Genomic DNA, 12543 nt, shown 5'->3' on the forward strand with positions numbered 1-12543 from the left:
CTTCCGCCAGCTCCGCTACCCGTTTCCAACGACATTTAGGAGCCAGGTGCAGAGCGCCATCGTAAAACATCCTGTGTTAGAAAGCCTGCGGTTGGTCAGGTTATGTACACTACTGCACAACCCAAAATATGATAGCTGCCATATGGGTGACACACACAGTACCAAAAAAGAGAAGTGTCATTCAGGGGACTGAAAACCTCAACGGAGTAACTATAAGTCATTCTGGTTATGCAGACAATCAGAAACGTAACAATCATACACAGTCCTTCATGTCATTCATGTGACTCCTGTAAACACAATGTGCAAGAATGTGAATACTGAAAGACTTCATACAAAGTAAACGTGAGAAGTCATAAATGATCTTTCCTCACCCCTGCATTATTTCAACTCCTTTGATATACGATTTGGCTTTTCATATTCAAAGGAATCTTGCATGAAACATTTAAAATATGTCAGAATTTTCCTTTAAACCATTTTAAATTGTGAATGAGGAATGTTACTCCATATTAAAATCAGGTTAATCAAATCCAAGTGGGACATCATGTAATAGGCCTAATTCATCTCCCACAGTGCTATCCATTCACATCAAAACTTACTTTAAAACGCAGGTTTATTCATTCCAACCCCAGCGTTGACTAACAGACTACATAAATTCAGTCGTGTCAATTAGATCTGACTGCATTCAGAGTTATCCATCACTACAGGGTGGTCTAGTACAGGCCTTGCAGGAGCCATCCAGCTTTCAATGACTCACTGCAAAGGACACGCCAACATGGCAGCTATTTAATCATTCATTATTAGAGACTTTAACACACGTTGCGCGCGCACACACACACAAGTTGAGCGCACACGCACACACACACCTTGAGCGCACGCGCGCACACCTTGAGCGCGTGCGCGCGCTCAAAATGTGTGTGTGTGCACGCGCACGTCGAGCGCACGCACGTCGAGCGCACGCACGTCGAGCGCACGCACGTCGAGCGCACGCACATCGAGCGCACGTTACACACACACACACGTTACACACACACACACCTTCTGTTGTTCAGAAGAGAGAGATCATAGGCAGGCTGAGATCATTGCTGGAGATATTGAATGTGATATAGATCATTGCTGAGAGAGAGAGGTTGATGGCTGAGGGTTATAGCATGTCGGTCGTTGGTATGTACTGTGTTAGTTGTTGCTGGGAGCAGTTGGTATGTTGTGTGAGATTGTTGCTCAGAGCTTATTTGATGTCCTTTGTTTATTAGTTTGGTTGAGATATTGTTTGTTCTTCTGTTTCATTTGTTCCCAGGGGGGAAGGGGAAGGCACCTAGGGAGTGCTTAGGCAAGAGGCCCGTGGGCATACATATACCCGTAGTATATTCATTGTCTAGGCACACTAGGTAAGACCTGGGCGGACCACCCCCTGTATTTTGGTTAGTGCACCAGGTGGTGCTAAGTTAGGTAAGTAGTGGGTAGGCAGGTTAGATAGGAGAGGGGGAGCTTTGACATTTACTTTCTTTGCTTTGGTTCCGTCCAGCCCCTTTTCCCCATATTACCGTGTAAAGGAATAAAATCCTAGTAAACGGTCAATTCTGCCTTTTGTCGTCCTTTCTCACACCTACAGTCCCGTACCTATTAAACTTCACGGTGAGTTGAGTTGCAGCAGGGTGTTGCGTTCCCTCTTCACAGAGGCGTGCGTAACAGCGTGTGTTTATACTTGCGTACTATTGTTTGTACAGATGAATGTGGTACCTTCAGGCGTTTGGAAATTGCTCCTAAGGATTAACCAGACTTGTGGTCTACAAATACATCCACAGGTACACCTCCAATTGACTCAAATTATGTCAATTAGCCTATCAGAAGCTTCTAAAGCCATGACATAATTTTCTGGAATTTTCCAAGCTGTTTAAAGGCACAGTCAACTTAGTATATGTAAACTTCTGACCCACTGGAATTGTGATACAGTGAAATAATCTGTCTGTAAACAATTGTTGGAAATTTGTGGAGTGGTTGAAAAACGAGTTTTAATGACTCCAACCTAAGTGTATGTAAACTTCCGACTTCAACTGTATATAGATATTCCAGCTACAATAGTCATTTACAACATTAACAAAGTCTACACTGTATTTCTGATCAAGTTAATATTTTAATGGACAAAAAAAAGTGCTTTTCTTTAAAAAACAAGGACATTTCTAAATTACCCCAAACTTTGAACGGTAGTGTGTGTATATATATATATATATATATACACTGCTCAAAAAAATAAAGGGAACACTTAAACAACACAATGTAACTCCAAGTCAATCACACTTCTGTGAAATCAAACTGTCCACTTAGGAAGCAACACTGATTGACAATAAATTTCACATGCTGTTGTGCAAATGGAATAGACAAAAGGTGGAAATTATAGGCAATTAGCAAGACACCCCCAAAAAAGGAGTGATTCTGCAGGTGGTGACCACAGACCACTTCTCAGTTCCTATGCTTCCTGGCTGATGTTTTGGTCCCTTTTGAATGCTGGCGGTGCTCTCACTCTAGTGGTAGCATGAGACGGAGTCTACAACCCACACAAGTGGCTCAGGTAGTGCAGTTCATCCAGGATGGCACATCAATGCGAGCTGTGGCAAAAAGGTTTGCTGTGTCTGTCAGCGTAGTGTCCAGAGCATGGAGGCGCTACCAGGAGACAGGCCAGTACATCAGGAGACGTGGAGGAGGCCGTAGGAGGGCAACAACCCAGCAGCAGGACCGCTACCTCCGCCTTTGTGCAAGGAGGTGCACTGCCAGAGCCCTGCAAAATGACCTCCAGCAGGCCACAAATGTGCATGTGTCAGCATATGGTCTCACAAGGGGTCTGAGGATCTCATCTCGGTACCTAATGGCAGTCAGGCTACCTCTGGCGAGCACATGGAGGGCTGTGCGGCCCCACAAAGAAATGCCACCCCACACCATGACTGACCCATCGCCAAACCGGTCATGCTGGAGGATGTTGCAGGCAGCAGAACGTTCTCCACGGCGTCTCCAGACTCTGTCACGTCTGTCACATATGCTCATGTGCTCAGTGTGAACCTGCTTTCATCTGTGAAGAGCACAGGGCGCCAGTGACGAATTTGCCAATCTTGGTGTTCTCTGGCAAATGCCAAACGTCCTGCACGGTGTTGGGCTGTAAGCACAACCCCCACCTGTGGACGTCGGGCCCTCATACCACCCTCATGGAGTCTGTTTCTGACCGTTTGAGCAGACACATGCACATTTGTGGCCTGCTGGAGGTCATTTTGCAGGGCGCTGGCAGTGCACCTCCTTGCACAAAGGCGGAGGTAGCGGTCCTGCTGCTGGGTTGTTGCCCTCCTACGGCCTCCTCCACGTCTCCTGATGTACTGGCCTGTCTCCTGGTAGCGCCTACATGCTCTGGACACTACGCTGACAGACACAGCAAACCTTTTTGCCACAGCTCGCATTGATGTGCCATCATGGATGAACTGCACTACCTGAGCCACTTGTGTGGGTTGTAGACTTCGTCTCATGCTACCACTAGAGTGAGAGCACCGCCAGCATTCAAAAGTGACCAAAACATCAGCCAGGAAGCATAGGAACTGAGAAGTGGTCTGTGGTCACCACCTGCAGAACCATTCCTTTTTTGGGGGTGTCTTACTAATTGCCTATAATTTCCACCTTTTGTCTATTCCATTTGCACAACAGCATGTGAAATTTATTGTCAATCAGTGTTGCTTCCTAAGTGGACAGTTTGATTTCACAGAAGTGTGATTGACTTGGAGTTAGATTGTGTTGTTTAAGTGTTCCCTTTATTTTTTTGAGCAGTGTATATATTTATCCTTCTATCCCTCTCCCTCAGAGCTGACCGGAGCGGTCCAGGGGTAAATTACATTCCACAGCGTCAGCCTGTCATAAACACTCACTGCCTGTGCTGTCATTACCTCTGCAGGGCTTTAATAACCCTAGCCAGAGCAAGCGAGGTTGAGGGAGAGAGACTGGTAAAACAGAGAATCAAGACAGAGAAACAGACATGTGTCTCAGTCAGGAGTGTACTGATTGTAGTCCATTGGCCCTGTATGTGGTCTGGTGAGGGAGTTTATAAGCGAGAACCAGACAGACAAAGCCTCCTCTCAGCCTCTGCTCTCCTCTCTCAAGCAATCTCTCCCTCTCCTCTTTGCCTCTCCAATCTGCATATTTTGCATTCTCCCTCACCCCCCTCTCTTGCATACCTTCTCTGTTTCTCCTGGGTAAACAGCGTAAGGGTCTGGCTTAATGATCAGCGAGATGTCCAGGCAGCCAATCCCCTCCCTGGCTAACTCAGACCACGCTCCGCTCCAGACTCCCAGGCCTACCACCAAATGATTCAACTTATCTGGCTCTGCACTGGAACTTCTGCTGCCGCAGCGTCAATAATACTGATAATATAATATACAGTGCTTGCATGTTTGCAAAAAAAACAAAAACAGAAATACCTTATTTACATAAGTATTCAGACCTTTCGCTATGAGACTCGAAATTGAGCTCAGGTGCGAGATGTTTCTACAACTTGATTGGAGTATACCAGTGGACAGGATTTGGAAAGGCACAGACCTGTCTATATAAATTTCCACAGAAAAAAATTCTAGATTCTCTGGTCTGATATAACCAAGATTGAGCTATTTGCCCTGAATGTCACGTCTGGACGAAACCTGGCACCATCCCTACGGTGAAGCATGGTGGTGACAGCATCATGCTGTAGGGATATGTTTCAGCAGCAGGGACTGGGAGACTAGGCAGGATCGAGGGAAAGATTTACGGAGCCAAGTACACAGAGATCCTTGATGAAAATCTGCTCCAGAGGGGTCAGGACATCAGAATGGGGCGAAGGATCACCTTCCAACAGGACAACGACCCTAAGTACACAGCCAACAATGCAGGAGTGGCTTCGGGACAAGTCTCTGAATGTACTTGAGTGGCCCAGCCAGAGCCCGGACTTGAACCCGATCTAACATCTCTGGAGAGACCTGAAAATAGCTGTGCAGCAATGCTCCCCATCCAACCTGACAGAGCTTGAGAGGATCTGCAGAGAAGAATGGGAGAAACTCCCCAAATACAGGTGTGCCACGGTTGTAGTCTCAAACCCAAGAAGACTCGAGGCTGTAATCACTGCCAAAGGTTCTTCAACAAAGTACCGAGTAAAGGGTCTGAATACTTATGTAAATGTGATCAGTTGTTTAAATTTTATTATAAACTTGCAAAAATCTCTAAAAACCTGTTTTTGCTTTGTCATTATAAGGTATTGTGTGTAGATTAATGAGGAGGAAAAACTATTTAATCAATTTTATAGTAAGGCTGTAAAATACTTACTTTGAATACTTTTCAAATGCACTGTATATGCCATTTAGCAGATGCTTTAATCAAAAGCGGCAGTCATGTGTGCGTACACATTTCTAAATAGCACCTTGTGTAATATACTATTCTAACTTGCAACAGTAAATTGAGACCCCGACTGTGGTTGATCCGAGGGCCTTCAAAAAGGGGGGCCCGCGAGCCGTCAGTTGCCCATCCCTGACGTAAACATATAGATCACTAACATCTCTCTCCATCTTCCACAATCTTCCTTTTCCTTCTCTCTCTCTACCCCAGAGCTGACCGGAGCAGTCCAGAGGTTAATTACATTCCACAGTGTCAGCCTGTCAAACATTCCCACACCACCTGTGCTGTCATTACATCTGCAGGGCTTTAATAACCCTAGCCTGAGAGAGAGCGAGAGGGGTAAAACAGAGAAACAGACAGGTGTCTCAGTCAGGGGTATACTGATTGCAGTCCATTTGCCCTTTATGTGGTCTGAAACACTCTCCCTGCCCACATCATTTCCATGACTCCTACCAGCGTGTCCAGTTCTCCCTCCATCACAGCAACGCTAGACGCTCCTTTCCTCATGTCTCAAAAGGCTTTACTACTGGACAGGGACTAAAAACCAGAGCACTCTGTCCATAGCTTATATGAAGACAACAAGCCAGAAGGTGGCAAAGTACAGTGTTTTCACTACTGAAGTACAGAATCAAAGGTTTTGTGCTCTACTCACCACACTGAAGTCCAGGTTCTGCTCTATCCACTCTTGTCCGTCCTTGAACTCATCGTGAAGTCCCATCATGTACAGGCTGTCTAAGGCGTCCACTATGGTGGCCCCCATCTGGGAATTACCTGGACAGAGGACACACAGGGTTAGGTTCTCATGTAACAATAAATAATGCAACCAAAGGTACTTTTTACCATATATATCAGGGTTAGGGGTCAATTCCATTTAAATTCCAGTCAATTCAGGTAGTACAGTGAAATTCCAATTCTTATCAATAAGAAAAAAGTAGAATTTTGATAATTTTCTGAATTGACTGGAATTTAAATGGAATTGACCCCAACCCTGATACACACAGTATGTGTGGCCCATGTCAAATGAATGAAACCCACACAGGGTTCTCCCCAGCATTTTTAAACAAGGTGGTGCTGCAGAGTCCCGTGAAAGTGGGAGGCCTGAAACGTAGTAGATCTCCCCCAGTACCTGCAATCTAGAGCAAAAAAACTATTAGGGCAGGGTTCCCAACTTTCACGACCCCCTTCCAGAATTAGGGAACACCCCGCGCCCCCCTTCCAGCATTGGGGAACACCCCGCGCCCCCCTTCCAGCATTGGGGAACATCCTGCACTCCCCATTTCTATTTATATGGGCACAAGCACTGTTCATGACAAACTGTTCACACCCCTCTTGTTGGCAGAGAGAAAATGTTGCCGTGTTAAAGCTCATTTTCTTGCCATTGTATACATTTTGCCATGTCTAATGTGTATTCATGTGATATTTGAGTGATTCAAACATTACAACAAATTATATGGGCAAAAGAACCTAGCTAAAAACATTATGAAGTTATAAATAGGTATGCAATGACTGACACGACAAGAGGAAAACTCATGATGCATTACCCAATTCCCGAAATTGCCCCTTGTGCATTCTACGACAACAACTTTCAAGAGTACAGGGGTGCGCCCCACAGTTTGGGAACCACTGTATTAGGGTGTGGTGCCTGGCCTTAAATGATAACATAGAAACGTTTTTAAGTGGCGCAGCACCCCTCTCACATTCTTTGGGGAGAACTCCTGGGCCAAGAGTTTTTCCTTGTCAGATCACATGTTCAGGGAACACTCCTGGTTTGTTGTATAACGTCCCCCTAAAAGTAAGAGGTGTTGTCCCCCTAAAAGTAAGAGGTGTTGTCCCCCTAAAAGTAGGAGGTGCTGTGCTACTACTGCGGGCGTGACTTTGGGCCCATGCACCAGAGATAGATGGAGATCCCATTTTAGCATAGACATTAAGGAGCGATCAGCCAATGATCAGAGTATTACCTTCTTCAAATTGGGTTGCCTATGGTTTATAAATCTCTAGGATGCACCATGACTTTACAATTACCACTACTACCCACCTACCCCTGTCACTGTGAAGGCTGAATGAGTGAGAGGGAGAGCAGAGCAGCCCTCTCCTCTCTGGAATCTAGGGTAATCACTAGCTCACCTTCAATGGAGAGAGCGAGAGAGACACCATTACGGTTAGCAGGGATCTTCATTAAAACACGACTGACAGCCAAACCACTCAGACTCCTCCCCTCCCTAAATGTGACCACAGGCCAAGGGAGTGATGCAGTCTGCCCAGGGTGGTGAGTGTGGGTCATTATAATTCACTTGAACAGCAAAGCTCTATCACTGTAGTTCTGTTTAATACCGCTGAAGCGGCCTTAGTTTAATACTACATCTTAATACTGCAGCTCAGTTTAATGTTACAGCTGTAATACTGTTGCTCTTTTTGATACATTTCTAGTACTATACCCACATCTCTGCATGCATTTCACTACAGCAAGTATTTCACTGCACCTTTAATACACGCTGTTAACTGTGTATGTGGCTTTGCTGGTGAACCCCTAATGAGGAGAGAACCAGCCAGGCTGTAGTTCTGCTGGAGCTGCAGTGTTATCACTACTGACAGCAGTCCTAAATCACTCTAAAAATACACCCACCGGTCTGGCTGGCTGAGGCTGAGACTCTGGCCTGCCTGGGATCTGGACAGATTGGCCCTCCTGGAAGCAGAACAGACTCAATGCCCTTTGTCTCCCCAATTTCGATCTTGTCTCATCGCTGCAAATCCCCAACGGTCTCGGGAGGCGAAGGTTGAGTCATGCGTCCCCCGAAACATGACCCGCCAAACTGCCCTTCTTAACACCCGCCCGCTTAACCCAGAAGCCAGCTGCACCAATGTGTCGGAGGAAACACCATTCACCTGACAACAGAGTTCAGCCTGCAGGCGCCCGGCCTGCCACAAGGAGTCGCTAGGGCGCAATGAGCCAAGTAAAGCTCCCCCCGGCCAAACCCTCCCACAATACTGGGTCAATTGTGTGCATCCCTATGGGACTCCCGGTCACGGCCGTTGTGATACAGCCCGGGATCAAACCCGGGTCTGTAGTGACGCCTCTAGCACTGAGATGCAGTGCCTTAGATCACTGTGCCACTCGGGTGGTGCATCATTTGGTGTTTTTGTTGACAGTGGTGGAAACCGCTGTCACAGGCGTCGCTCAAGAATCTCCCAAAAGAGTTCAATTGGGTTGAGATCTGAGACGGCCATGATGTATGGTTTACATAGTTTTCATTTCAACATCTTAATCCATCTAATCCCTCCCTCCATCTGTCCTCCATGCCTCCTATCATCCCTCTGTACTTGTCACTTCATCAGTCTTATCAACATCCACTTACAACCTTTCAAATTGGGCCAATCATATCAAATGAAGCTGGATTTGCATTTGAAGCTGGATTTGCATTTATACCTGGAAGTATTTAAAGATGCCAGACATTGTTAATCTGAAACAAATTGTCCTGGATAAGGTTTATTTGGGGAATAATCATAACAGCTACTTTCTTCCTCCCTACCCTCTCCTCTGCCAATTTCATTGGGTGACAGATTTCCTAGCGCTCCAGTAGAAATCCACACATGGCATGGAACGTGATGGGTTCATTATTCAGACTCATTTTCTCAGTCTAATAAACTGGCGGGTGTGTGTGTGTGTGTGTGTGAGGGGGGGAAATGGAGGAGGGAGAGCTCCACTCAGACAGACCAGACCCTGGGCCCAGTGCAGAGGGAGTTTGAGGGAGAACCAGACAGCTACTGCGCTGAAGCTGAGACCGAGTCCATGCCAAAGCCTCCTCTCAGCCCCCTCTATCTAGCAATCTCTCCCACTCTGCTCTTTGATGCTCCCCTCTACACATTTTGCATTCTCCCTAACCTCTTCGTCTCACCTCTCTTGCATCCCTCCAACAGCTCACCCTCTCTGTTCCTCCTGAGTAAACAGCATGTGGGTCTGGCTTAATGATCAGTGTGGAGTAAGGGAAGCCAATCTCCTCATGGCCAACTCAGACCACGCTCTGCTCCTTCCGCCCACCACCAAATGACTGGCTCTGCACGGGAACATCTGCTGCTGCAGCATCTAGAGTATAATAACAATATAATATATATGTCATTTAGCAGACACTTTTACCAAAAGCGACTTAGTCATGCGTGCGTACATTTTACATATGGGTGGTTCTGGGAATCGAACCCACTACCCTGCCGTTACAAGCGCTAAGCTCTACCACCTGAGCTACAAAGGACCATCTGTCCATTGGCTGGCACCTATGAGCATCTCTGACTGGGCCTTCCACTGAGGACATGACCCTACATACACAGATTGACTGTAGGCGCCACACCATCACCACCAATTTGATTGGCTGCTGCATACAATTTTAATCGTGTTTGAGTTGCTTCATGTAACAGCAAAGCTGCTTTAGATCTCACCTGCAACCTGCAACTACAACAAAAAGTGTGTGAATGTTGCTTTGTGTAACACCAGCCTTAGGTCAGGGAACATTACATTGGAGATTACATGGGATAAGTCATCTTCTTTCTTGCCAACAGTTCTTCTTTTATTTTCACCTTTCTTTAACCAGGTAGGCAAATTGAGAACACGTTCTCATTTACAATTGCGACCTGGCCAAGATAAAGCAAAGCAGTTCGACACATACAACAACACATAGTTACACATGGAGTAGAACAAACATACAGTCAATGATACAGTGAAAAATAAGTCTATATACAATGTGAGCAAGTGAGGTGAGATAAGGGAGGTGAAGGCAAATAAAATATATTAATAAATAAAAATATAAAAAGGCCATGGTGGCAAAGTAAATACAATATAGCAAGTAAAAAAACACTGGAATGGTTGGTTTGCAGTGGAAGAAGGTGCAAAGTAGAGATAGAAATAATGGGGTGCAAAGGAGCAAAATAAATAAATACAGTAGGTAAAGAGGTAGTTGTTTGGGCTAAATTATAGATGGGCTATGTACAGGTGCAGTAATCTATGAGCTGCTCTGACAGCTGGTGCTTAAAGCTAGTGAGGGAGATAAGTGTTTCCAGTTTCAGAGATTTTTGTAGTTCGTTCCAGTCATTGGCAGCAGAGAACTGGAAGGAGAGGCGGAAGAATTGGTTTTGGGGGTGACCAGAGAGATATACCTGCTGGAGCGCGTGCTACGGGTGGGCGTTGCTATGGTAACCAGCGAGCTGAGATAAGGGGGGACTTTACCTAGCAGGGTCTTATAGATGACCTGGAGCCAGTGGGTTTGGCGACGAGTGTGAAGCGAGGGCCAGCCAACGAGAGCGTACAGGTCGCAGTGGTGGGTAGTATATGGGGCTTTGGTGACAAAACGGATGGCACTGTGATAGACTGCATCCAATTTATTGAGTAGGGTTTTGGAGGCTATTTTGTAAATGACATCACCGAAGTCGAGGATTGGTAGGATGGTCAGTTTTACAAGGGTATGTTTGGCAGCATGAGTGAAGGATGCTTTGTTGCGGAATAGGAAGCAGATTCTAGATTTAACTTTGGATTGGAGATGCTTGATGTGAGTCTGGAAGGAGAGTTTACAGTCTAACCAGACACCTAGGTATTTGTAGTTGTTCACATATTCTAAGTCAGAGCCGTCCAGAGTAGTGATGTTGGACAGGCGGGCAGGTGCAGGCAGCGATCGGTTGAAGAGCATGCATTTAGTTTTACTTGTATTTAAGAGCAATTGGAGGCCACGGAAGGAGAGTTGTATGGCATTGAAGCTTGCCTGGAGGGTTGTTAACACAGTGTCAAAAGAAGGGCCAGAAGTATACAGAATAGTGTCGTCTGCGTAGAGGTGGATCAGAGACTCACCAGCAGCAAGAGCGACATCATTGATGTATACAGAGAAGAGAGTCGGTCCAAGAATTGAACCCTGTGGCACCCCCATAGAGACTGCCAGAGGTCCGGACAACAGACCCTCCGATTTGACACACTGAACTCGATCAGAGAAGTAGTTGGTGAACCAGGCGAGGCAATCATTAGAGAAACCAAGGCTGTCGAGTCTGCCGATGAGGATGTGGTGATTGACAGAGTCAAAAGCCTTGGCCAGGTCAATGAATATGGCTGCACAGTACTGTTTCCTATCGATAGCGGTTAAGATATCGTTTATGACCTTGAGCGTGGCTGAGGTGCACCCATGACCAGCTCTGAAACCAGATTGCATAGCTGAGAAGGTATGGTGGGATTCGAGATGGTCGGTAATCTGTTTGTTGACTTGGCTTTCGAAGACCTTAGAAAGGCAGGGTAGGATAGATATAGGTCTGTAGCAGTTTGGGTCAAGAGTGTCCCCCCCTTTGAAGAGGGGGATAACCGCAGCTGCTTTCCAATCTTTGGGAATCTCAGACGACACGAAAGAGGTTGAAAAGGCTGGTAATAGGGGTGGCAACAATTTCAGCAGATAGTTTTAGAAAGAAAGGGTCCAGATTATCTAGCCCGGCTGATTTGTAAGGGTCCAGATTTTGCAGCTCTTTCAGAACATCAGCTGACTGTATTTGGGAGAAAGAGAAATGGGGAAGGCGTGGGCGAGTAGCAGAGGGGAGGCCAGTGCTGTTGACCGGGGTAGGGGTAGCCAGGTGGAAAGCATGGCCAGCCGTAGAAAAATGCTTGTTGAAATTCTCAATTATAGTGGATTTGTCAGTGGTGACAGTGTTTCCTATCTTCAGTGCAGTTGGAAGCTGGGTGGAGGTGTTCTTATTCTCCATGGACTTTACAGTGTCCCAGAACTTTTTTGAGTTTGTGTTGCAGGAAGAAAATTTCTGCTTGAAAAAGCTAGCCTTGGCTTTTCTAACTGCCTGTGTATACTGGTTTCTAGCTTCCCTGAAAAGTTGCATATCACGGGGGCTGTTCGATGCTAATGCAGAACACCATAGGATGTTTTTCTGTTGGTTAAGGGCAGTCAGGTCAGGAGAGAACCAAGGGCTATATCTGTTCCTGGTTCTAAATTTCTTGAATGGGGCATGCTTATTTAAGATGGTGAGGAAGGCATTTAAAAAAAATATCCAGGCATCCTCTACTGACGGGATGAGATCAATATCCTTCCAGGATACCTCGGCCAGGTCGATTAGAAAGGCCTGCTCGCTGAAGTGTTTCAGGGAGCGTTTGACAGTGATGAGTGGAGGTCGTTTGATCGCTGACCC

At 46.2% G+C, this 12543-nt stretch overlaps 1 protein-coding gene across 3 annotated transcripts in view; it reads right to left on the reverse strand.

The window, feature by feature from the left end:
- LOC129820988 (mannosyl-oligosaccharide 1,2-alpha-mannosidase IB) overlaps window positions 1–12543 on the reverse strand; it is a 128106-nt gene that overhangs the window by 45954 nt on the left and 69609 nt on the right. For 2 of the 3 annotated variants that reach the window (XM_055878176.1, XM_055878177.1), the window contains exon 6: window positions 6044–6162. In XM_055878176.1, the coding sequence (XP_055734151.1) occupies window positions 6044–6162 (119 nt within the window). Of the gene's footprint in view, window positions 1–6043; window positions 6163–9284; window positions 9391–12543 lie in introns of those variants that run through there. The other variant, XM_055878178.1, reaches the window with a different exon arrangement.

The sequence above is a fragment of the Salvelinus fontinalis genome, chromosome 23, assembly GCF_029448725.1.
Source record: "Salvelinus fontinalis isolate EN_2023a chromosome 23, ASM2944872v1, whole genome shotgun sequence".
NCBI classification, from domain to species: domain Eukaryota; kingdom Metazoa; phylum Chordata; class Actinopteri; order Salmoniformes; family Salmonidae; genus Salvelinus; species Salvelinus fontinalis.